Here is a 26,954-nt window from a genome sequence, read left to right as displayed (position 1 = left end):
ACATTCGCCATTTTTCTTAGATATCAAATAAAATTTGGCGTATGTTACTATTTAAAGATTTTATGAAACAACGTCCAATCGGGGCGTGTTTTTCCCACTCAACACGCCTAAATCGCCTGACGTGTTGTTTCCGTTTTTATACAACACAAAAAACATCCACACTTTCCATGCAACGTTCTACATGTCTGCATACTTTTGCGCGCTTTTTATTGAGACAAAGGATAAAGCAATGTTTACTTGATGCTAGAATGTGTTAATGTCGCATTAGAATTAACAATCGAAGTGTGTTTCGGATTACAAATTTAATAATGCTAATTTGAGAATTGAACGAAACATTTACAGTTGTGCATAATTTATTATATGATATAGCGCATTACGAGTCGAAGAAATGTTTTTGACCATATTATATATAATGCATGAAATGCACAATATCCACGAGGATTACACCCGGTTGCCATCATCAGTCTTCTAAGTAAGTGGCCAAGATTTCATCGTGGAGGTTTACACAGTGCTCACGCTGCTGCCAGACATTATCGCCAATGGCGATTATTTTATCCAACTGGCTGTTATTTCTTAAAATTGTCTAGAAAAAATGGCGATTATTTTATCCTCCTACATCAAAAAACAAATTGCCTCTAAATGTTGTCCGGCGAATGCGAAAAGCCTGCAAATCGGACCATCAAGCAGGAAAATTCTATAACGAGATTACCTGTGTACACACTCGACCCTGTGTATTGTCATACACGCGTCAATAACTTTTGCGACATTGTGGCCTAGAGCATTTTTCTTAATCAGTGTCCAACAGCAGTGATATATTTCGGAAAAAACGTTTTTAATCTCCCCGTGCTTTACCAATTATCGGTAACTGTTAGATCTTTGTTAATTTTTCGCCAATTATTATTTGTTTTTCACGTCGTTTTTTCTGCAATTACACTACGTTGAACATTGCTTGATGAAATAATTATTTAATCGCCATCAACTAATTATCCCCGTAATTACCGCTATTTGTCGTCTGCTTTAACATAATGATTTCAATTTTTAACCAGGTAACCTGGTTTTCCCAATTCAAAGGGACCCGGCATATGCAATGGCCAGCTAATTTTAACGAAACACATGTTTGGAATTACACTGAGGTGGTGTATTTTAACTCACGCGCTGTGACTTTAATTGATGTTAACATGATCGGCATTGCGAAAGTGTTATTTTGGGAATAAATCATTTACAATTGATATTGGCCTTTGCCTACAATATTGCGGCCGATGGCAAACGTCGTATTAGGAGATAAAGTGGTCGAACGATATGCACATTTTAGATTATGCATATTAATATTTTATATTATGCATATTTCATGTGCATAACGCCACAATTTTTCGGATTACCATTTTCGGATACTGTATTTATTTCGTCTATTATGATTTATTTTCGAAGTTCATAATAGCAAAAATAGAATGACGAATACAAATGCGGTGATACGGAAGGTATGGTTTATAATATTTGGAGTTGTATTCACCAAAAATTGTAATTGGAAAAACTATATAAAAAAATAGTATACTAAGTAAGGGCTCTGGGTGGGTTGGGGCCTCTGCCCTTAATTCTTATGTGTATGTAACTGTAGCTGAGATCTGGTTTGTTAAGTCACACTCACAACATTGATTGTATTCTTTATTGTAAAGCCATGATAATATTTTATAAGAAAATGACACACTGATACAATGCTTATTTGTAAGTGTATATATATATATATATATATATATATGTATATATATTATATCAGGCATTTCCCCAGGAATTTGGGCAGGCACAGCTGAAAGACAGTGTGGAGGGGGGTTGGTGCGGAAGGGGGCTTGCACCATTCTGCGTGTCGATTTTTTTTATTGTTTTTAACTGTTCTAAATCAAAATCTACACTACTTGGGAGCTTCTTAAACACAACATTTTCTCTTTTTTTTATTTATTTATTTGTCCTCAATTTATTTCATTCAAGTCATGTATTTAAATATTAAATAAAAAGCAGAATAACAGTAGACATTAGCAAGCAAAACATGATTGAAAAACAACAACAATACAGTCACATATTACATGTTCAAAACACTGTTCTGCGAGGCTTCTCCTGGTGCCAGGCATCCACCATTTACCCGAAGTCTACTGCCTCAATGTCTGGCCCTTCAATGCTGACCGTCATCAGTGACTTCTGTGACCCATGGAAAATCTTGCTTCCAACTACTATCGAACCCACTGGCACGCTGCTTGGACCACTTTGTTGGTGGTTGGGAAGTCTCATGATCACTTGCTACGTCCTGGACACTGTCACGTTCACTTATTGAACTCTCTGACAGCGACGGTTCATTATTAATCCTGACCAAGAAATTAGTTATGACAGATTTGCCAGAGACAGGGACTGGTCGTTTCTTAGAATTATCATTCTGTCATGCACAAAAACTAAAGAAAAATGTGTTGCAGGTATATAGCTGTTATTAACGTATTCCGTAAATACGAAAGAAACTATTTGATCTGAATAAATTAAGTGTCAGTACTGTTAAGTTATAGTCGCCGATGAAAAAAATAGTGTGAAAACATTTGTAGTGGGCGGGAGCAATCAAATGAGATTTCTAATTCCAGTTAATTGTAATTATAACTTAAATTACCCACAACCGCAACAAACAAAAGTAACTGTTTATTTTTGAAGTACCGCTAAAATCGTCGTTAACAATTAAAATAAAACAAACAAACCAATTGAGCATAACTTTAACTGCTCTTACGCCACTAGTACCGGTAGTAATCGATCATTATCGCCCATAATTAGGGGACAAACACCATAATTGACCCCCATAAACGACCCATAAATCGTTCGCACATCTTATCAAAGCCCATTATGCACACACCGCTGATTAGCGCGTGCGTGTTTTATCTGATCATCGGCCGAATGCAGACAACATTCGGATCAGAAAAATTGTGAAATTTTCAAGCGTCGCGGCGACATGATCGGAAAAACAAGCGCCGCGGGGAGATTGATTTTGAACTCCAATCACCGCGCACCCGCTGTTCTAAAACCGCCTGGGGAAATGCCTTTTTAAGGAAAAAAATTATGGCTATTATTTTCTGAAGGCCAGAGTGAGCACTGTTAACACCATAGGTACCGATGAGTGTGTTAGATAACAAGCCAACAAACTGCCATAAAATCGCACACTTATGACAATTACGTCACTTGTCGTCTGCAAGTATAACTGCCTACGAGTGTTGTCGCTCATTCAGAGCAATGGCTCTCATTGGCCAATATCGATTTTCCATTACAACAACGATCCGCTTTTAGGCGGGCTTTAGGTGGATAAAGAGATACATGACGTAATTGTCATAAATCGGCTCTCACAATTTCGCTTTGATCTTTAGAATGCCTAGTTGCAGTTACTGGTAATGAAAAATACACACTGATCAGAAAATTTCAAGCGCCCCACTGACTCTGTTTTCGAATTTCCAGTTCCTAGGTGAGGGACCGTTAAATGGCCTGTGGAAAGCACTGATGTGTCAGGGCTATATCACAGAAAGTATATAATATTGGAACATGAACATTCAATATTAATTAAAGACGAAGTGCAATAACAAGAACAATAACCATACACTTTCTTTAATACGAGTTATTGCCCTTTGTTGTTTGTCTGTCACAAACTTTTCAGGGCTATATCTCAGAAACTATACTAGATTAAACCATGAACCTTTATGGATGTATAGATATTAAGAAAGAGAAGTGACATGATCAAGAACCATAACCTTACACTTTCTCAAAAGTGATTGCTCTTTGTTGTTTTTGCATAATATAACTTCTCAGGGCTATATCTCAAATACTATTCAATATATCAACATGAAACTTCATGGGTGTATAGATATCAATGAGGAGCTTTGCAATGAATACAAAAGGATAACCTTTCACTTTGTTACTTTACAGTTATTGCCCTGTTTATCCATATGCATCCCTCAACCAACAAAATTTATTTTGTGTGGGATATCCTTTTAAGGAATTTTAAAAAAGTGATTTTAAAGTTATTTAAATTTCCAAAGTGATTGTTAAAGGCATGTTCAGATAGTGTTTTTGCACAACGAGTAATACATAGACCTATTTTCATTCCAATCTGTTGTGCAGTATCTTTAACTCAAAAATGAACTGCACTAGATCTTGTAATAACTTTGGCCCTTCATTGTGAACTTGACCTTTATATTGTAAGATGATGGCTGGACTTTTACCTTCTGTTTACATGGTCTTACTCATCATAATTGATCATACTGTTTTAAGTCATTTAACTGACCAGTCGACCAATGATGGGTTTATTTAAACTTAGAGGTATAATATTTAACAGTAGTTTGTTTATTAAAACTTATTTAAATATCTGAAAAGAATAATTATTTATGTTGCATTAGCTGTTAATAGTTATTATGTTGATTCTCTGTAATAATGCATAATCTGTATGTTCTCAGACATGTATTCATATCTATTCTCATTAAAAAATAATTTTGAAGCAAGTTCATATATCGCATTAAAAAAATCTTTTTGATGCTGTTTTACAATCCGCAAATATGGAATAAATCTCTACTGACAATATTTTCTGGCTTTTATATGATGTGTTTGCATCAGCAATAAGCCATGGTTATATGATATTCCAATCTTTTTAGCTCACCTGAGCCCTGAATTGTCAAAGTGAGCTTTTGTGATCACTTTTTGTTCGTCTTCAATTCTAGAAGTCAAATTTTAATCCAATCTTCATGAAACTTAGTTGAACATTATTTCTAAGAATATTTCAGCCTAGTTCGAAAATGGTCTGTTTAAAAATACAGTCACCTGCTGGGTGGTGAAGTTTTGCTTATAAAGTCATTTTGATACCTTGTGAACACTCATTTTCAGGTCCTCAAACAAGATTTGGTCAGAACATTTTTTAATGATATCTGGACGGAGTTTGAAAATGGTTCCGGTCCGTTTAAAAACATTGCAAAGTTTACACTATTGAAGTCACATTTTTTGCCCATTCTTCATGGAACTTGCTCAGAATGTTTGTTGTAATGATTCTGTTAGAGTTTGTTATGTGCAGAACCTCTTAAATGGACGTTTTATTGTTTAGTTTCTACTTGAATTTTTTTAAATATTTTTAAGAATAAAGTTATTTAATTTGAGAACAATTAATGTGGTTTGTGGTGTTTTCAGTGCTAATATTTTGTTCTGCAACAAAATTGAAACAAATAGATTGCAAACACATTGAATTTTTTGCCAGATTGCACCATTTTGCTCTTAAAATTGTCAGATGCCATTGGGAGAGGAAACCCTTCCAGCAATTTTTTTTTGCCCAATTGGGGAAAGTAACGGTACCAGCCCACTTGGGAAAAAAATATGCACGAAAAACCCTGAAATTGGGAAAATTGGCGTCGTGAAATTCTTATATTGGGAAATTGGTGCATTACATTTTTTTGCTCCGAACTACTTTAAAATTGATAACTAATTGTTGTCAAGTTGTCAATACTATATTTACTTTAGGTACAAGTCATAGAGCTGCCTTAAGGAAACTATCTGTATGTTATGTAAAAAAAATCTGTTTTTATTGGAAACCTTCAATTGGGAATTTTTTTTACAGTAATTGGGAAATTTGTAGTTTTTTTACCTAATTGGCAAAGTGCCTTTTTCCAGTACTTTATAAAGAAGGAAAAAATCACTGCCTCCTAAACCTTTCCATTCCCAAACCCACTCAGATAGGGCTTGACATCCCTCCACGCTTTCTTAGGGGAAACCCTCTTTATAAATGTTCATTTGGATTCTGATGAATACAATGAAGAAAGAAAAACAGTTTAATATTACGTTAGTGTATTTCTTTTTTGCTCACCTGTAACGAATTGACATGGTCAGCTTATGTGATCGTGTGATGTCCGGCATCTGTTCTGTGTGCGTGCGTGTGTGCGTGCGTCCGTCAACAATTTGTTTGTGAAGACAGAATAGGTCACAGTTTTCTTCCAATCTTTATGAAATCCGGTCAGAATGTTTATGTTGATGAAATCTGGGTTGGGATTGTATTTGGGTCATCTGGGGTCAAAAACTAGGTCACTAGGTCACATAAAAGGTCAAATAATAGAAAAACCTTTTGTAGACAATAGAGGTCGCAGTTTTCATCCAATCTTTATGAAATTTGGTCAGAATGTTTATCTTGATAATTCTGGATTGGGATTGTATTTGGGTCATCTGGGGTTAAAAACTAGGTCACTAGGTCAAATAATTGAAAAATCATCAACAATTTGTTTGTGTAGACAGTAGAGGTCACAGTTTTCATCCAATGTTTATGAAATTTGGTCAGAATGTTTATCTTGATGAAATCTGGGTTGGGATTGTATTTGGGTCATCTGTGGTCAAAAACTAGGTTAAATAATAGAAAAACCTTGTGTAGACAATAGAGGTCGCAGTTTTCATCAAATCTTTATAAAATTTGGTCAGAATGTTTATCTTAATAAAATCTGGCTTGGGAATGTATTTGGGTCATCTGGGGTCAAAAACTAGGTCAAATAATAGAAAAACCTTGTGTAGGCAATAAAGGTCGCAGTTTTCATCCAATCTTTTTGAAATTTGGTCAGAATGTATATCTTGATGAAATCTGGGTTGGGATTGTATTTGGGTCATTTAAGGTAAAAAAACTAGGTTACTAGGTCAAATAATAGAAAAACCGTCAACAATTTGTTTGTGTAGACAGTAGAGGTCACAGTTGTCATCCAATCTTAATGAAATTTGGTCAGAATGTTTATCTTGATGAAATCTGGGTTGGGATTGTATTTGGGTCATCTGGGGTAAAAAAAACTAGGTCAATAGGTAAAAAACTAGGTCACTAGGTGAAATAATAGAAAAACCTTGTATAGACAATACAGGTTGCAGTTTTCATCCAATCTTTATGAAATTTGATCAGAATGTTTATCTTGATGAAATCTGGGTTGGGATTGTATTTGGGTCATCTTGGGTCAAAAACTAGGTCACTAGGTCAAATAATAGAAAAACCTTGTGTAGACAATAGACAGTGTTCCAGCTAGGATTTGAAAAGGGCAGGGGGGCTTTTTTGTCAAAAGGGCACTTTCGACGCGCAGTATTTTGCCAAAAGGGCACTTTCTACGCGCAGTATTTTGTCAAAAGGGCATGTTCGAGCGCGCGGGTGTTTCCGGAATGCTTCCTATTGCATGTTAAAGCGGGTATATACGATTTTTTATATGTGTTTAATTGTAATATATTGATAAAATGTGTTACAATAACACAAAATAGGCAAGAAAAATTATACATTAAAGCCGAATTTCATAAAATGCAGCAAAGACAAATAAGCGCCCCGAGCCGATAGTGACGTACATATTTTCCTACAATAACCGAAGCATTTGTCTTTGTATTAGGATCGGAGATAGTGTTCGTGTGTCGTATGAATGCAGAAATTCAAATAAACCGTTAAACTAAGTTTAGATGCACATCGTACATGTATGGCATACATGCTGGCGAATTCGGCTGTACAGCCGTTTTCAATTTCAGAATTAAATATCTGGCTTATTTCGCATTTTTCGACACATGTTCTTTTTAACTTTTACTGTAATTTATATTGAAATATATATATATTAAGATTTTTACACAGTTTATATAAATTCATAAATATTTGACAAAATCGTATATACCCGCTTTAATTTATATGTTATAAATAATTGTATTATTCCCATTATTATTAAACCATTCAAATATAATGTCTACAATGAGGATTAAACCAATTACAATGTAATAAGAGATTTATGAATTATCATATTATGTAAAAAAAAAATGGGGGGGGGGGGGGTGGGCAGGGCGGAGGTTCAGAGGGGCAGGGCGGAGGTGCGGGAGAGCAGGGCGCGGCGCCCTTCGATTTAGGCCTAGCTGGAGCACTGCAATATAGGTCACAGTTTTCATTCAATCTTTATGAAATTTGGTCAGAATGTTTATCTTGATAACACTGGCTTGGGATTGTATTTGGTTAGTCAGGTGAGCGATGCAGGGCCATTATGGCCCTCTTGTTTAGAAAACTCTATTAAAGGGAGATAAGTGTTTTAAACTTGGTGTGGAGATTTCGTTTTTGTTTACCCTCTACTACTGAGAACTGTAGTATAAGCTCTAGTCAGACTTTTTTTTTGTTTACACAATATCATACATTTACTCATTTGTTAAACAGTATATGGTCCTATTGGTCATTGTTTGATTTTCTTCCGTTTAACACCATACAAAGCCACTTATAATGAAAGGGCGTAGAAATGTGATGTTTTCAGTTTCATTTAATTTGCCCTTGTTCATGTTCTGAAAAGAGTTAAGTTGTGGCAGTGATTGCATTGTTGAGGAGTTGGTTTGACCCCTTTATTGTTTTGCAAGTTTTATGTTATACTATCCTCATGATTCTTCTTGTTCCACAAAAAATCCTTACTGTTACTCAATATATACAGGGATCGAGGAAATGGGCGAAGTGGGTGATTAGATCGCCGTGGCTTCCCTTTAATCGCCCGGATCAAATGCACCGGCGATAATCACTTTAAATGAACAGCCTGACAGTATGGTGATCGCAAAAGATCCACTTCTCCCTAAAACTGCCTCACTTCTTCCTCTCCAGAGCTTAGGGAGAAATGACTTCTCCCAAAAATTGGAGTCTAGCTTGATCCCTGATATATTTTGCCTCAATAGGCTGTGTAAAAGTTTGTTTTTATAATTGGACTATATTTTCGTCATGTTACTCATCAAAATTAGAGTATATGCACGGCAAACTATGATTTCCTGTTTGTTTACTTTTTGGCGTCATGATACAATTGTTTGATTTCCTGTTTATTTTCTTTTTGACGTCAATGTACTATTGTTTTATTTAGTATAAATATATAAAGAAAGAGTACAGATTTTACTGTGTCTGTTTATTATTAGCCATACTTGATGCAAAACTTGTTCTGCTTGTTGTTTTGAGGATATAAATCCAGGAAATAGAAAGTTAGGCTGTTTGTTTTTTTGTGAAACAATTTGGTTATATATTATTGATTTGTGTGTGTGATTGTAAGAATAATTTAACTGGATACATTTTACTTTGTGAAATATATTTGTTATACAATAGAATCAATGGATGAAAAAACAGGTATAAATATAAACTATATACATTTAAAATCATGTGATCGTGACATTTTGATTTATTTAAGATTGAAGAATATTTTTTACAATGAGGGAACTGCTACAGTGAAATATTAAATAAAAACGTCTGCACAAGTTACTCAACTGTTTTTATTATTTAAGGCAAATGACCACTTACCAAATCAAGTGTTTCTTCAGCATGCGTGTTGGTATGCATTGTTTGATAAATAAACACATAAGTGTTTTCATTTATATAATGGTAACTTTGAAAAATTATTAAGGCTACCTCTATGATGATGTAATAATTGTTTACAACTTGTAGATGTAGCTTGGCTAAACGCAAATGTAAACATATCATTGCGTATACTTTTTCTTATAACATATACTACACTGTAAATCCAATACAGCGTGCTCTTCTATAACGCTATATCCAATATAATGCAATTGGGTCTTGGCTCCCGTTTTTCTCCAATCATACATTTTTGTCTGAGTCATTTCTTGAAATTCAAATATGGGGGTGCCCATTAAGCTGAGTGAGACAAACCATACTGGGGCATTTGACAGTTTAAAAGCGATAATATATAATTTGCTGCAAATAAAGGTGTGACAAATAGCCTGGTTTATCAGAGTTTCACATTCTAATGCTGTTATTAGTCCCCTACCGGTTTGCGCTCTGTGTTTCTGTCAGTCTGTCACACTTTTCTGGATCCTGCGAAAACTTAAAAAGTTCTTCATATTTTTTCATGAAACTTGAAACATGGACAGATGGCAATATGAAGATTATGTACGTCATTTCATTTTGTTGCTACGTCAAGAATTCTGGTTGCTATGGCAACAAATAGACAACAAATATTGCTGAAAATGGTGGAGTTTCATCGGTAGGGGACTTTTTATAGTTGCCAGTTTGTCCTTCCTTCCTTCCTTCCTTACTTCCTTCCGTCACACTTTTGTTAGTTTCTCATAGCACCTTCAATACTTTACCGATCTCTTTCATATTTGGCATGTAGGTACCTTGCATGCACCTCTACCTTTTGATGAGGTTTGAGGTCACTGGGGTCAAGGCCAAGGTCACCGAGGCTAATAGTAGATTTTTCCGTCACACTTTTGTTACAGTTTCTCATACCACCTTCAATACTTTACCGATCTCTTTCATGTTTGGCATGTAGGTACCTTGCATGGACCTCTACCTTTTGATGAGGTTTGAGGTCACTGGGGTCAAGGTCAAGGTCACTGAGGCTAATAATAGATTTTCCGTCATCCTTTGTTATTGTACCGATCTCTTTCATATTTGGCATGTAGGTACCTTCCATGGACCTTTACCTTTTGATAAGGTTTGAGGTCACTGGGTTCAAGGTCACCGAGGCTATTAATATATTTTCCGTCACGCTTTGGTAACAGTTTCTCATAGCACCTTTAATACTTTATCGATCTCTTTGATATTTGGCATGTAGGTACCTTGCACCGGCCTCTACCTTTTGATGAGGTTTAAGGTCGTTGGGGTCAAGGTCAAGGTCACCAAGGCTATTAAAAGAATTTTTTAGATGGTTATTAACACATAGATTGATAAAGCGCATCATCGGGGAGCATCCATCAGTTTCACTGATATTCTTGTATTGCTTGGCAATAGCCAGAGTCTTGTCATATTATGTGCTATCGATTTCTTGAACGATTGACAACTTTGGCAAGTTTACTGTATTGATGTATGTTTCATTTGATTGTTATTTGTTGACAATATATATTTAAATATGGTCTACTTAAGGGCATTTGAAAAAATAACAGGTAGAGAGACATTAAAAAAGTAATCCAGATGATTTATATACATGCAAACAATTAATGCATATGCATTAAGCCCTGTTTTCCCAAAATGAAGTTTAAATTATCTTTTCTATTAATGATTTAAAAAAAAAGATTAAAGTGATAATAACTTCAAAGTTACCTCGCTGACAAGGCAAATAAACAAAATCACTTATGAATCAAATAAACAACCAATGTGTTCTAATTTTTTTCCTTGTGGCATTTTTAATAAACATCTAAAAGGGACCTTTTCACAGTTTGTCATTAAATGCTTAATATTGATGAATGTAAACATTGGATCTTAAAAGCTCCATTAAAAAAAAACAAGAATAAAATTTAAGAAAGAAAAAAAAGTAACCCTCAACTGGGCTCGAACCACTGACCCCTGGAATAAAAGTCTATTGTTTAGACCACTCGGACATCCTTGCTCATACAATCAGAGATGTATTTTATACTTTATATAAGCAATCCTCGTAATATGAAAAAATATAACGACAAGAACAGAACTCTCCAAATTATTAAATCGTTTAATTTTGTCAATTTACCAAAAACGTGAAAAGGTCCCTCTAATGTCTTCAGACTTGCAAATTGAATGAGTTCAATACACTGTCAGATCTTACATCATGAATAACTAACAGGTTCAGTGGTTGCCTGTTAGCCTGGGGCCAGTAGATTTAAGCCCAGGAAACTCAATTTCAAAAGTTGGTTACAGTTGGGGTAAAAAGCAGGGCAACTAGCTTTTTCAAAGCTTGAATAACTCAATTCCAATTAAACATAGAATACAAAGTGGCGACTATGGATCAATTAGGCCTAGGAAATGATTCAATTGCCGCTCACAACAAGACATGGTGCATTAAAAGTCTGTCATGTCGGCAAAATTGTTGCTCAATAATTTAGAGAAAATAAATATAGTATTAGATACACATAACACAACACATACATGATTCTAGGCTTGTTATTCTTTAGCAAGGCAACCCAAATTCTAAAGAGTTTTGCCAGTGCAGCAACCAATTGCAAAAAAAGAGACATATTGTTGTTATTTTGTCTATGTTATGTCTATAACATAAATATGAGGATTAACAGTGCACACACATCTCGACCTGTGCTTTAAGACACACTCTTCATAAATTTGAATGGGTTGTGTTCATTTCAAACTTGCGATATAAAAAGCTGTGACATAATGTTGAAAACTGAGTTGTGTCTAAGATTATGCAATAGCGAACAACTTCAGTGCATTTAGCGCTTTGATTAATATCAGGTATGTGCATATCTAAACCATGGTTGGTATAATAGAGCAAAACCCAATATTTTAACATTCTTTTATTACACTCTATTCGACTCCCACTGGATTTTTCATGCTTTTATTTTTAGTTCCTAAGATGGACGAGACGACGCTGAAGCTGGTTGGCACGGGGACTGTGGTTGCCACGGCAGCAGCCTGGTTCCTGTGGAGGGGTCCACCAAAGTTTAACCCCAGTGTAGACTTTACTGACCAAACCCATGAGGTACTTATTTTTAGCTCGACTCTAATATATGAAATATATATAGTGGAGCTATCCTACTCACCCCGGCGTCGGCGTTAGCGTGATGCAAATGTTAAAGTTTGCGTACTACCCCAAATATTTCCTATGTCCCTTGACATATTGCCTTCATATTTTGCATTTTTACCAACATGACCCCAACCTATAAACAAGAGCAGACAACTGTATCAAGCATTCTGTAAGAATTATGGCCCTTTTTCCACTAAGAATATGCATATTATTGATAACTCTATGGTAAAGTTTGCGTACCACCTCAAATTTTTTTAATGTCCCTTGACATATTGCTTTTATATTTTGCATACTTCTTAACCAACATGACCCCAACCTATAAACAAGAGCAGACAACTGTATCAAGCATTTTGTAGGAATTATGGCTCTTTTTTTGTCTTTGTTACTTTGAATATTTTGTTAAATTTCGTGTTTTGATCCACTTTATTTCTAAAGTATCAAGGCTATTGCTCTCAAACTTCAAATACTTTCTTACTATCATGATGTTACTGTACCTTGCAAGTTGAATTTGACCTTGACCTTTGAATGACCTTGACTCTCAAGGTCAAATTTATAAATTTTGCTTAAATTGCCATAACTTCTTTATTTGACATCAGATTTGATTCATACTTTGACAAAACAACACTTACCAGACATACCACAATGGACTCCACCTAAACTATCCCCCACACCCCACCCCAGAATCCCCCCCCCCCCAAAAAAAATATATAAAAAAATCTTTATTTTTTAAGATCTATTAAATGACCACACACCCACATTATACCCCCCTCTCCATGATGGCTTACGTTATACTGTCAAGCACTCGAATAGTCGAGCGCGCTGTCCTCTGACAGCTCTTGTTGTTTTTGTACTTGCTTTGTCTAGTTGAAAGTTTTTGCACCGCGGATTGCTTATTTTGGTTATAAAATTTTTAGCAGTGATCCAAGCAAACGGGGCCTAATGCATGTGCTTAAATTGTTGTCCCAGATTAGCCTGTGCAGTTAAAAAAATAAATACTATAAAAGCTTAGTGTAGTTTGTAATAGCCTGTGCAGACTGCAGAGGCTAATGTGTGACAACACTTAAGGCACATGCATTAAACCCCCTTTTCTCAGAACAAGGTGTATTTTTGGAATGGCTCTGTGTAATTGAAAGTTTTGCAAAGTGGATCGAACATTTAAACTCTCCTAACCTTAAGGTTCACATGTTGAGCTTTTTTATCGCCTTTTATTCTTAGTTAGTTTAAACCTATTTATTTTAGCTTGATTGCATCAAAAGCCACAGGCTTACAGGAACGCTCTCCAGTTTCCTGGGCCTATACCCAGTACTTGGTGTCATTGGGTAAGATCTAGAGAACGCTCCCCGAGTGGGGATCAAGCCCGTGACCCCCCGATCGCTAGGCGGACACCATATCCATTACGCCACTGAAAACTTTATTCTTAGTTGTTAGTGCATCATACGTAAAAAAACATTTGTCTTGTGACTACTCTAAAGACCACAGTTATGGCTAAAATTGTCATAAAACTTGGTCAGAACATGTTTTTATGTGTTGGCTTTGCCCAGTTAGGAACTGATTTACCTGGGATCAAAAACAAGATCACTGTAGAGTTAACATATATTGTGGAATCTTGGTTAAACATGGATAGAACATTTTTCATAATGATATTGTGGCCGAGTTTGAAACTTGTTCATGTGAGGTCAAAAACTAGGTTAATATATCAAATTAAAGAAAATCTTTTTGGGCGCTTTGTAAAATTTGTTTGTGCAATATTTATGAAACATGCTCACAAAATTTTGTTCTTATGATTTCCTCATCGAGTGAGATAGGGTTTTGGTCGATTGAAAAACATTGATAAAGTTTTAAGCAACTAAGTGTCAGTACTGTAGCAATGTTGTGAAGCAACAGCCCCAATCACTGAAAAGTTGTGAATAATTAAATTTGCAAGCCTATTGTTATCCGATAATTTGACTAATTGCTTGATTTTGTTCTGATGAAAATCAACATGATTGCAGGTATCAGAGCTTAAGCTTAATATCTGGTAAAAAGAAAATTTTGCACATGTTTTAAATGGCTATATTTAATGACTATTTCTTTGGTTGCTTTACCCAATAAAGGTCTGTGTTAATTCTCTGTGTAAAAGACAGTAAGGCCTCATATTAAAAGAATCAGTAGGCATCATATTTAAAAGAATGAGTGGTGATGCATTAAATAGTGTGACAACATTTAATGACATAATTTATGGTGGTTGGAGAATGTTCAGAATTTATTTTGTCTGTTCCAAAGTTTTATGAGTATACGATTTTATTGTAAGCAATAAATGTGATTTTTTTATGTTTTCAATAAATTGTAGGCAATAAACAACCAAACGTGATATTCTAAATCTCATCAGATCATGTGACATCTGGAGATGGTTAAAACCCCCGTAAAAAAAGTTATTTGACCCTTTCCCCCCATAAGAAGCAAAGTGAAAATGGCTTTTGCAACAAGCATAAAACCAGAACAGCCTGCAAGTAACTTGCAGTCTGTTCAGGTTTTATGCTGTTTACTGCTCATCAGTAACTAAGAGTTGGAATTGAAGCCTTTAAAACTTGAATTTAGTAAGAAAGGTTTTTATTTAAATGTTACTTTCTAAGGGACTTCAAATGGGTCAAAATACATATCTTAGTGGTAAAGGGTTAATAGAAAATAAATAGGTATGATAGAAAAATATAAATTTAACAAAACACAATGTATTCATTCCTGGATTAGTATAGTTTCTAAACATATTTAATAATAAGCATTATATATGTTATAACACTACAAGTTAATTAAGTAAAAAGCACACAAGTACAAAAAGATACCAGTTTGAACAACTCCCCTCTACATTCAGAGACCACCAGTCTTAATATTAGGGCTGTCACGATTCACCGGTATACCGGTATATCGCGGTGCATGTCGTGAAAAAAATCGCACCGCGGTACGGCGTTGCCTCACCGGTTTTTTTAAATATTATTATATTAGCACATATTAATACATTACATAATTATTTTGATATAGATATCGTTTTGAAAACTGTAGAAGCGATTCAAAAGGGCTAAATAAATAATCCGTTAATATCCAGGTCAAGCAAGCGCTTCCACTGGTAGATGTTTAACTTTCTCGTTTAAAATACGGCGATGTATGGGTCCGTACCTGTTTTGGAATTTGGGTTAGATTTCCTTTGCAAATAAGTTCATAATTATCCAAAAGATGTTTACTCTATTTCTTATTTTCTTTCTTTAGAATATCGATCGTTCAAAGCATGGCACTTCCAAATCATGTTATCTTAAGATTATGAATTAGTCGAGGAAGAGTCAGAACGCTACGGATTTTCAATACTGACTCCGCATTTTAAACATGCCCTTGAAAAGTTCGATTTACACGGGTCGTAGTCACAGCTATTGTAATTTGTAAACAACATGGCGGACATTTTAGAAAAAGACGCGAATAACAATAACAATGACTACTTCTATCAAGTTTATTACAGTTTCTTGTACAGTTTCTAGTCATACTATGATACCAGTGTTTTCTAATTATTGAGTTTAATAAAGTTTGTAAACTGTTTTCTTTACAGATACATATTCTGTAAAATATCGCGGTACGTACCGCGATACAGTGTTGCCGTACCACGATATACCGCGGTACGCTCACGGCGTATCGTGACAGCCCTACTTAATATTGTAATTTTGATTGAGGCATATCTTGCAAACTATTTGAGGTATCAACTTGACATGTAGGTAGATAGATCCAAATGATGGGAAGAGCAGTGCTGTAAGAGCCATAAATCTTGATTATATGAGTCACATTCTGAGAAAACTGGGCATAATCAGGGATGACACTTTCCGCTTTTATGACATTTTTCGTTTAAATGAAGTCTCTTCTTAGCAAAAATCCAATATAGGCGGAAAGTGTCGTCCCTGATTAGCCTGTGCAGACTGCACAGGCTAATCTGGGACAACACTTTACGCACATGCATGATGCCCAGTTTTCTCAAAACGTGACTCGTATAATTTTACAGTAATTGTTCTTGGGATTTTTCATACTACAATACTACAATTTTGACCAGGGCATAATTATCTTGACTTAAATTTTAGGTACATAGGCAAAACTTCATAGGTTTGCAGCTTGCATTGGTATTAAACCAGTTGGTAAAAAAGAACTACCTATATAATGCCCTCTGACAAAAGGGCCAGAGAGGATATTTCAGACTCAACAGTGGAAGTACTAGTCGGAGTTATTGCCATGTGTGTTTTATTTTTATGCCCCCCTTCGAAGAAGAGGGGGTATATTGCTTTGCACATGTTGGTCGGTCGGGCGGGCGGTCTGTCGGTCGGTCGGTCCGTCCACCAGGTGGTTTCCGGATGATAACTCAAGAACGCTTGGGGCTAGGATCATGAAACTTCATAGGCACATTGATCATGACTCGCAGATGACCCCTATTGATTTTGAGGTCACTAGGTCAAAGGTCAAGGTCACGGTGACCCGAAATAGTAAAATGGTTTCCGGATGATAACTCAAGAACGCTTAGGCCTAGGATCATGAAACTTGATAGGTAGATTGACCATGACTTGCAGATGACCCCTATTGATTTTTAGGTCACTAGGTCAAAGGTTAAGGTCACAGTGACCCGAAATAGTAAAATGGTTTCCGGATGATAACTCAAGAACGCTTATGCCTAGGATCATGAAACTTCGTAGGTAGATTGATAATGGCTGGCAGATGACCCCTATTGATTTTCAGGTCACTAGGTCAAAGGTCAAGGTCACGGTGACCGAATATAGTAAAATGGTTTCCGGATGATAACTCAAGAACGCTTATGCCTAGGATCATGAATCTTCATAGGTACATTGATCATGACTCGCAGATGACCCCTATTGATTTTCAGGTCACTAGGTCAAAGGTCAAGGTCACGGTGACCTGAAAAAGTAAAATGGTTTCCGGATGATAACTCAAGAACGCTTATGCCTAGGATCATGAAACTTGGTAGGTAGATTGATCATGACTGGCAGATGACCCCTATTGATTTTCAGGTCACTAGGTCAAAGGTCAAGGTCACAGTGACAAAAAACATATTCACACAATGGCTGTCACTACAATGGAGAGCCCATATGGGGGGCATGCATGTTTTACAAACAGCCCTTGTTTTAGTCTGTTTCCAGTGTGAAGCATAAGGCTGCTATTCCATCTGTCCGTATCCGCATCCGCATATCCGCATCTGCAAAAAAATAGAACCAGTTGAAATGCACTGCCCTTATTCCATTCATCCGCATATCCGCATCCGCAAAAGAACGCTCAAGTGAGCATTCTAATGTGGATGCGGACGAGATACGGACGGCATTTAGCACGATGAGGAGAAAGCTGTCATCTCAAAAATCAACCGAAAAACTTATTGAACTGGTGAAAAATTACCTGGAACTATACAGTCAAGGCAATTCTTCATATCGTGACTCAGATTTTACCTCAAATGTTTGGAAAAGTATAGCAAAGGCGCTAGAAGAAGATATTTCATTTGTATTCTTTTACTCTCTGTGAATGATGATTTGTACCTTAAATTCACGCTTGTCCTTCATAACAATTATCTTAATTATAATTTTCAGTTTTATCCATATAATGAAAAGTGTGCACTTAGTGTCCAAAGAAAGGCAATCATGGCTTCAGTAACAGATTTCTATGGACTTGTATAACGCGGCGTCGAACGCTATTTTGTCACCGCCTACATATCCTACAGGTTTAAACAATTACAGCCAGCCCGTGCCTGAGCATAGATTACAACAATCGTTATTGTCATCTGTTAACCAAGAGCATGGTTTCCTGCATTTGTCCACAGCTAGTTACAGTGATTTTTTTTGCTCAAATTTACAGCCGAATTTCGGCTGCTTCCCAATCGCAAAAATACACGTTTTTTCCCAAAATTCTGACCAAAATTTCCCAAAAAAAGCCCAACTTCCAAAAAAAAAATAAAAAAATAAAAAAATTTTTTTTTTTTTTTTTTTTTTTGGAAAGAAGTCTCATATAACTTAATTAAACATCTTACAGAATATATAACTTGAATTTAGTCATTTTTGTCCATATATCATTCCCAAACTTGCCACTTTTATTGATTAAAGAAAAAAAACAATTTGACCAGACTCCTTTTCTAGAAAACTCCCTGAACATGCACTTAAAAACAATATCACTTCTGTTACTTATAATCCTATTTATAATGCTTAATTTTTCCAAATTTCATGGTTTATCGCGCTTTTTTTCCCAATTTCACGGTTTATCGCGCTAATTTTCCCAATTCAAATGGCACAGGCTGTAACAAATTAAAGCAAAAAAAATCACTGAGTTATAAGGCCTACCCTGTGGCACAGGCACAAGACAATCAGACTGGCGGACAACGAAGAGGACTTAACATTTTGAGCGCTGCTATGGAAACCTTACAGTAAAACGAGCGATTGTCCACAATTTTGTGACAAATTAAAGTGACATATTTTCCTTGTTTGTTTAATGTCTCAAGTACAGTGAAACACAGGTCTTTTCGAGAACATTTTATTTCTAAATACATTATAATCATTTGATATTGTTTTATGTTTATGATTGTTGATTAAGTTTACGTTGCCAATATGTAAGTACATTAAAGTTGAGTAAACGTATATAAAATTTAAATTATTGACTCAAACAAAATATTTATAGTTACCGCAAGCAAATAGCTAGGCATTGTTTGGCTCCAATGGTCTGTCTTGTAACCGATTTCTTTGAAATAAACTCTTCAACTAGAGAGAGAACGTATCCAAGTTGTTGTTTGTTGAGTCTAAAGTAACCTTTAAACTCCTCATCAGCAAGTTCAAGTTCTTTAACTAAATGGTTGTAAGTTCCAAATGTTTGGCGATTTCTTACTATTGCACGTGCCCACCACCTGTGCTTTCATTTACGTTTACACTTCTTCGCGTGAGCAACAGCAGCACCAATTAACAAAAAATGGGAACACTCTTCTTCTGCATACATGTTTTCAGTTCAGAAGTTTTTCCAAAAAAGAAAGATACGTTCGACGTATGCGGATAAATGGAATATAGCGTCCGTATTATGATTTTGCGGATACGGATGCGGATACGGATACGGACAGATGGAATAGTAGCCTAACCCTGCTAGTATTACGGAAACCTTCATGTAATAATAGATGGCTGACAGAGAAAATGCAAATAACATGGAACTCTTTTCAGTATTTACACAGAGTTATTGCCCTTTGTGAATTTTTCTTGGGCCATGTATAAATTCATTAGTATTTAAGGATAGAAACTCAAACATCTTGTATTGATGGAAAGGAATTTGTCAGTACCATTCAGAACTTACTTTTAACTACTTTCTGTAGCGCTTTGCTCATCAGGGGACATATTGGTGTTATTTGTGTGTGCATCTGTCCATGCTTGTCTGGACTGTAACTTCATTATGGAGTTTTCTAATTTTGCACCACAATTGTTCTGTTTGATTCATGATCTGGCCTTATAACCTATGTGAGGATTGGTTATGAAATCCTGTCTATAGCAATTCTCCCCTACCTTCTATTTAAGGATTGCAGTTGTCAGTTACTGCCATAAGTACAGTCAAAACCCGCTGACTCGAACTCGTCAGGACCGGCAACAAAAATTCGAGCCATCCGGAATTAGAGCCATCTGATTTTTCTAAAAAACTTTTGTTTTACAAACATTTTCACCTCCAGTTGAAGAGTACACATATTGCTTAAACTCCGTACTACTTCGTACAACTTTCTTCTTTTGAATAATAAGAACCAAATATATACTTACTACTTTAATACTTTTATGTACCAATATTTTATTTAATGTCATCTTTTACTCAAAACAATTTACGATTGAGTCGATAAAAAGTTTGCAACTGGTGTTATATCAATTATTGCGTGCCTTTAATCAAGCGGTCCTAATCGATTAACAGTTTATGCGACCCGAAGTGAGTTGGAGCCATCCTAACAAAAGAACGTGTGAAAATTGTGACTGCGACTGTGAAAACTGTTCAAGCCATCCGATAGTTAAAGCCTCGCGAATTCGAGCAATCCGACAAAATTTTATATGAATATATAACCATAACAAAATCGGTGCTTTGATGAGAGTTCGACCCAACCGGAAATTCGAGCCAAGCAAGTTCGAGCCATCGGGTTTCGACTGTATGTAGACTCAGTACTATTAAACCAGCAAAACCAGTTAAAACTGTTAGTAAGTTAATTGCTCATCATAAGATGCTTTTGAAACGGCAAAAAATCCATCTAACTTGAGCACAATGGTTAGCCATATGAAGAAGGTGTGTGGCGAACAAGTTCTGTGCCTCTAGCTGTTGAAAAGTTCAAGACCACAGCGTTCAATGCAGTCTGCAAAATTCCCCTATCGCCTGATCGCCAATGCGATGAAATCTCGGCTCTGGCAATAGAAAAAATGAATATAGATCGCCTGAATTGCGATGAAAAAAAATCAGAGAAAATAAACAAACAAATAATCAATTTACGCATTTCAGGTGTAAATTCTTACAGCGACACCGCTTGGTTACTTCCCTTAGTTTTCTATCATTAGTGATCTCCTTTAGCTGTTATAGAGAGTTTAAAGTCCGGCTCGCGTATTAAAAATGTCGTAATACTTTTGGTAACTGAACTTGGATTCTATGCCGATAAATGAAATAATAGTGCGAGTTTTTTATTTTAAATTAAGTAAAACGGTTGAATGAGTGTTATTAATAGTTTTGAAATTATTAAATAACAGTAACAGTGTAACACTTCAATATTTACACATGTCATAAAGTCGCCGATGACGCTTTTAAAATATCAGTTTATTATCATGATCGACTGATGTAAAAGCTTATCCATGCAACAAGCATACATGGGCATTCACTCCAAACAATTAAGGCTTAGATCAAAAGATAAAAGTGAGTGTCATTTTGCCGACAGTTTTGATAGTTTTCTGTTCTGGAAGCACAATTAGTACATCGCCTTGCAGGCGGAGTTAAGCGGTACATTAACATCGATAGTAACCATTGAGAATGCGCGCAGTGTATATACATATGCAGTAGTTTACCTAAGCGATGAAATGACGTCATTATGGACATGTATTTACGCACAAAAAGTTCCCAACAGTCAATATGAATACAATTTACTCTAAGATGTTATACTGTTAACTTGTTTCGTGTTTCCAAACTCTAAAAAAATAATTCCCCAGTCGATAATTCATAACCATACACACGTAAACTAACTCACCTGTGCATAGTGCCAATGTATCCATACGTATAGACAACTTTATTTTATATCCCTCTTAGTGTATTATGTAAGTAAATGCATACAAATAAAAAATATTTTTTAAAATATAGTGACCAATTAAATCAAAACACTTGAACTCATGAGCCCTGGTGTTTATCATTCATATGATTAAGATCGATACCCGTGAGCACCGGTTTTGTATTTTTGCTGGTAACTACTTGCTGCCGAGAATTACACTTTTATTGTACTGCTAAAGCCAATAATTTTTTAACTGAAACTGAAAGCTACGACAGAATAAAAGTTTGAAACCTGGAATACTTATTTGTTTACAATCTTACGGTTACCCCCCAAATGCAATCTATATATAACGACTGTGTTCGTCCTTTCATGATAATGTCATTGTAAATTAAATCTTTTTTTTTCTGGCTATGAAAAATTTCCTCTGGCTATGACATTTTTGAAGTTTCATAGCCACATTGGCTATGAAGACAAAAAAGTGAGTTTTGCAGACTGGTTCAATGGTCAACATTTACCAGAATGTATTCAAATGAGCTCAACTTGTTGATGACAGGCCTTATGTCACTATAGTATATGATTGTATGTATTCTTATTTGTCGCCTACCGATGTAACCCAAAGGTTTAGCCCAGGTCAGTCCGTGTGTCTGTTTATCCGTCTGAATCTGGATCCTGCACTTGCTCAAAAAGTACAAAAGCTAGGTGTATGATACTTTGTATGTGGATATAGGGCTGTATGAATAACATGCACGTTATTATGCCCCCCTTCGAAGAAGAGGGGGTATATTGTGTTGCTCATGTCGGTCGGTCGGTCCGTCCCTCTGTCCACCAGATTGTTTCCAGATGATAACTCAAGAAAGCTTAGGCCTAGGATCATGAAACTTCAGAGGTACATTGATCATGACTGGCAGATGACCCCTATTGATTTTCAGGTCACTAGGTCAAAGTTCAAGGTCACAGTGACTCGAAATAGTAAAATGGTTTCCGGATGATAACTCAAGAACGCTTAGGCCTAGGATCATGAAACTTCATAGGTAGATTGATCATGACTGGCAGATGACCCCTATAAATTTTCAGGTCACTATGTCAAAGGTCAAGGTCACAGTGACTCCAAATAGTAAAATGGTTTCCGGATGATAACTCAAGAATGCATAGGCCTAGGATCATGAAACTTCATAGGTAGATTGATCATGACTGGCAGATGAACCCTATTGATTTTCAGGTCACTAGGTCAAAGGTCAAGGTCACAGTGACTCAAAATTGTACAATGGTTTCAGGATGATAACTCAAGAATGCTTACGCCTAGGATCATGAAACTTCATAGGTACATTGATCATGACTGGCAGATGACCCCTAATGATTTTCAGGTCAAAGGTCAAGGTCACAGTGACTCGAAACAGTAAAATGGTTTCCGGATGATAACTCAAGAATGCTTACGCCTAGGATCATGAAACTTCATAGGTACATTGATCATGACTGGCAGATGACCCCTATTGATTTTCAGGTCACTAGGTCAAAGGTCAAGGTCACAGTGACTCGAAACAGTAAAATGGTTTCCGGATGATAACTCAAGAATGCTTATGCCAAGGATCATGAAAATTCATAGGTACATTGATCATCACTGGCAGATGACCCCTATTGATTTTCAGGTCACTAGGTCAAAGGTCAAGGTCACAGTGACTTGAAACAGTAAAATTGTTTCCGGATGATAACTCAAGAATGCTTAAGCCTAGGATCATGAAACTTCATAGGTACATTGATAATGACTGGCAGATGACCCCTATTGATTTTCACGTCACTAGGTCAAAGGTCAAGGTCACAGTGACTCGAAACAGTTAAATGGTTTCCGGATGATAACTCAAGAATGCTTACGCCTAGGATCATGAAACTTCATAGGTACATTGATCATGTCTGGCAGATGACCCCTATTAATTTTCAGGTCACTAGGTCAAAGGTCAAGGTCACAGTGACAAAAACCGTATTCACACAATGGCTGCCACTACAACTGACAGCCCATATGGGGGGCATGCATGTTTTACAAACAGCCCTTGTTTTGTGTAGTTATTATGCCCTCAGATCGAATGATCGGGGGTATATTGTTTTTGGCGTCTTGTGCGTTGTGTGTCTGTTACTAAACTTAAACCTTGGTCATAACTTTTGCAATATTGAAGATAGCAACTTGATATTTGGCATGCATGTGCATCTCATGGAGCTGCACATTTTGAGTGGTGAAAGGTCAAGGTCATTCTTCAAGGTCAAAGGTCAAATATATGGCTTCAAAGTGGCGCAGTAGGGGGCATTGTGTTTCTTACAAACACATCTCTTGTTTTGTCAGGGAACAAGTGTGGTTGCTATGATGACATATTCTATGGTTACAGAAATAATTGTAAACAAACTTAAGCTAGGTTAATGAAACTCAGTATTTGGATAGCGGGCCATATGAGTGTTTCCATAAGGCAAAAATAGTGGTTGATACGGTTACAGAAATAAGAGAGATTAATATCTTGATCGTGCACCAACTCAAAAGTACATAAGTTAGTTTGGTAAAACTTGGTATGTGGATAGAGGGCCATATTATAAATAGGTTCATTATTTCAGGTTTATTGTTACATCAAAGTTCTGGTTGCTATGGTTACAGAAATAATTGAAAACAGAAATCTGCTTGCTTTTGTTACTTAAAAGACCTTAAGCTAGGCTAATGAAACTGATGGAGATATGTTTTTACTCTGACATCTTAAACCTTGTTACCTGGTAGGGGACTTCTTTTTCGTCTGTGGCAAAGGTCATGTACAACAAATTATTAAAAAAATACATTATAAGGATAAATAACCAAGTTGGTCTGTAACACTCCTCTTATTCTATATAATTAACTGGGGCTTTAAAATCAACAACATAATTGTCACAGCAACGTTGTATCTGTTTGTTTGCAGAATTCCGGCTGCCTATTTTTCTGAGCATATTCATGCTAATCTGTAAAAATTTGGTTGAATGCATTTCCAGGAACCTTACATTTCCTAGAAACACTTAAAATCTATCCAGCCAATCAATGACTGCCAAGAAGTGCTTGATGAAAATAGGAAAACCCAATTCTATTTATAGCCCAGTAAGCAGCAAATTATTGAGAGGCAAGTTAAGTGGTGATATTTGTGAAAAAACTGGCATCCTTTGTTCATGTTGTAGCCTTTTTAATTCATTGGGAAATTTATCATAATGTATTTCTGAAAAGGAAAGTGATTGTTTTTTTCTTCCTGAAGCATGAGCATTGAAAAGTGCTGTAAGGAAGATATACATATTTCATGTATACACTGTAACTCCAATATAGCGCGGTCAATGGGGTCCAAGCCGCGAAACAGCGTTATAACGGATCAGCGTTATAGGTTTTGAGCTCATTTACTGCAGGGCGCTATAAACAAAACAGGTATAGAATAGCCTATAATATAGGCCATGTATATATATACTGCCATGCTGTGTTGACGCAAATACATGCATATAAACCGAATCGTATCAATAACAGTATACATACCGCTTTTCTTATGTGCACATTTATCCGATAATCCAATAAAATTGCAACATCACTCAAAAATAATAATCTTGAACATTAATGACGATATATGTTTAAGAAATTCGTAAACACAACCGTACGCATATATGCCATTTTCAGAAGTGTTAAGAGTACAGTGCATTATGGGGCAGAGCTTTCATTGGACGAGCAACTTTAAATTTAGATTGAATGCAATACGACTCATGTACAAAAAATTGTTATATTGCGTCATACGCATGCAAAAAACGTGTTTCCCGGGGACTTTCTGATACCGCGCGAAAATGAAAGTGAAACTCTGTTAACAATTGCCGGTACACTGCGTTCGCATGTAAATAAATCGTCTGCATTATTTAATTTCTTATACACGAACTGAAAGAGATTAAATGACATAATACTAGAATGATAATAAAATGACAGAAAAAGTTGTTTTATACAGTAGGCAGTATATTTCACAGCCGCTCATTTAATATCGTCAAACTGCAACCATATCAAAGAAAGAATGTTTCAATCGTTTTGAATTACTTGAATTGTATAACTATCCCGCTTGCACTTAACTTATGAAAATTATCGCACTGAACCGCTCTGATGAGGAATACATGTAATAAACACTGACACGCGAGTTTTTCACATCTTTATTGACATTACACAACAGATTAACACCAATTAGCTGTCGGTGTTGTTTAACCTCGAGGCGATTATAATCGGTTCAACGGACGGTTGAATAAAGCAATCAACATAACTGTGATTGCCGCCATCTTTGAATTGTCTGAAAATACATGAAGTTGCATTATACGGATTTGAATCAGAAATAAAATGGAAGGTTGGAGAAAAAATGGGATCCAAGCACCCTCCGCGTTATATTGGATTCAGCGTTATAACGGAGCGCTTTATATTGGAGTTACAGTGTATATTCCTACTATTCTTTTACTCATTTGTCAATATACTTGAGTTTAATGTTGATTATACATGAAGCATGAACACATCTGTTTTTTTCCTACCTGTTTTAATGGACTGAAGGCAATTGTACTCACCTAACAGGAATAGCTGGCATAATTATCTATGGCATATTGAACACCCTTCATGAATAGATATCTGTTTATAGACCTGATGCCCCAGTGGGGTGATGGTGATGCAATAATGGTGTGATGTTTACAAGTAGACTAATATTTAGAGAGGAACAGTGGGGTATACCGTTAAAAATAACAGGCGTATGGCAAAATGTAAAATGTCTTGTGGTTCCACATGTATTGACTTGTCTTCAGCTAATTTTTCTTTTATTACAGTGGAAGAGTTTGTTTTATTGTGTGCAGTTTATGAATACTACATGTGGTGTACTCATGCCTATTGACTTAGCTTTAAATTTGGAAACATACAGATATAAGAAATGTGTCTAACACATCAATATTGACTGTGGCATCCAAAATAGTGTATTTTGTTATCGGAATTTATTCATAAAATTATTCCGCCTTAAGCTGGCTTTAAAAAGTAAATTCATTTCCTGTCACATTTCATGCTATATTTGTTTGCACACTGGGTCAATGTGGAAAGTGTGATTTATGGTTATTACATACTTAGATGTAATAAAGTTATAGCTGATGTCTGTTTGCCTAACACAGGATATTTGGATCTTTAAGATAAATTTACATGGATTAATACTTAAAACTGTGCCTGGCCACACAAAAGCTTATGGAATTTGCTGAGTTTG

The 26,954-nt window shown here is 36.0% G+C and overlaps 1 protein-coding gene across 5 annotated transcripts in view; it reads left to right on the top strand.

Annotated features, from left to right (window-relative positions):
* LOC127851026 (long-chain-fatty-acid--CoA ligase 1-like) overlaps positions 1 to 26,954 on the top strand; it is a 106,150-nt gene that overhangs the window by 36,096 nt on the left and 43,100 nt on the right. For 4 of the 5 annotated variants that reach the window (XM_052384467.1, XM_052384466.1, XM_052384470.1 and 1 more), the window contains one exon: positions 12,283 to 12,416. In XM_052384467.1, the coding sequence (XP_052240427.1) occupies positions 12,283 to 12,416 (134 nt within the window). Of the gene's footprint in view, positions 1 to 4,196; positions 4,333 to 12,282; positions 12,417 to 26,954 lie in introns of those variants that run through there. The other variant, XM_052384469.1, reaches the window with a different exon arrangement.

The sequence above is a fragment of the Dreissena polymorpha genome, chromosome 11 (assembly GCF_020536995.1).
Source record: "Dreissena polymorpha isolate Duluth1 chromosome 11, UMN_Dpol_1.0, whole genome shotgun sequence".
Classification (NCBI taxonomy): domain Eukaryota; kingdom Metazoa; phylum Mollusca; class Bivalvia; order Myida; family Dreissenidae; genus Dreissena; species Dreissena polymorpha.
This window is presented reverse-complemented; position numbering and strand designations above follow the sequence as displayed.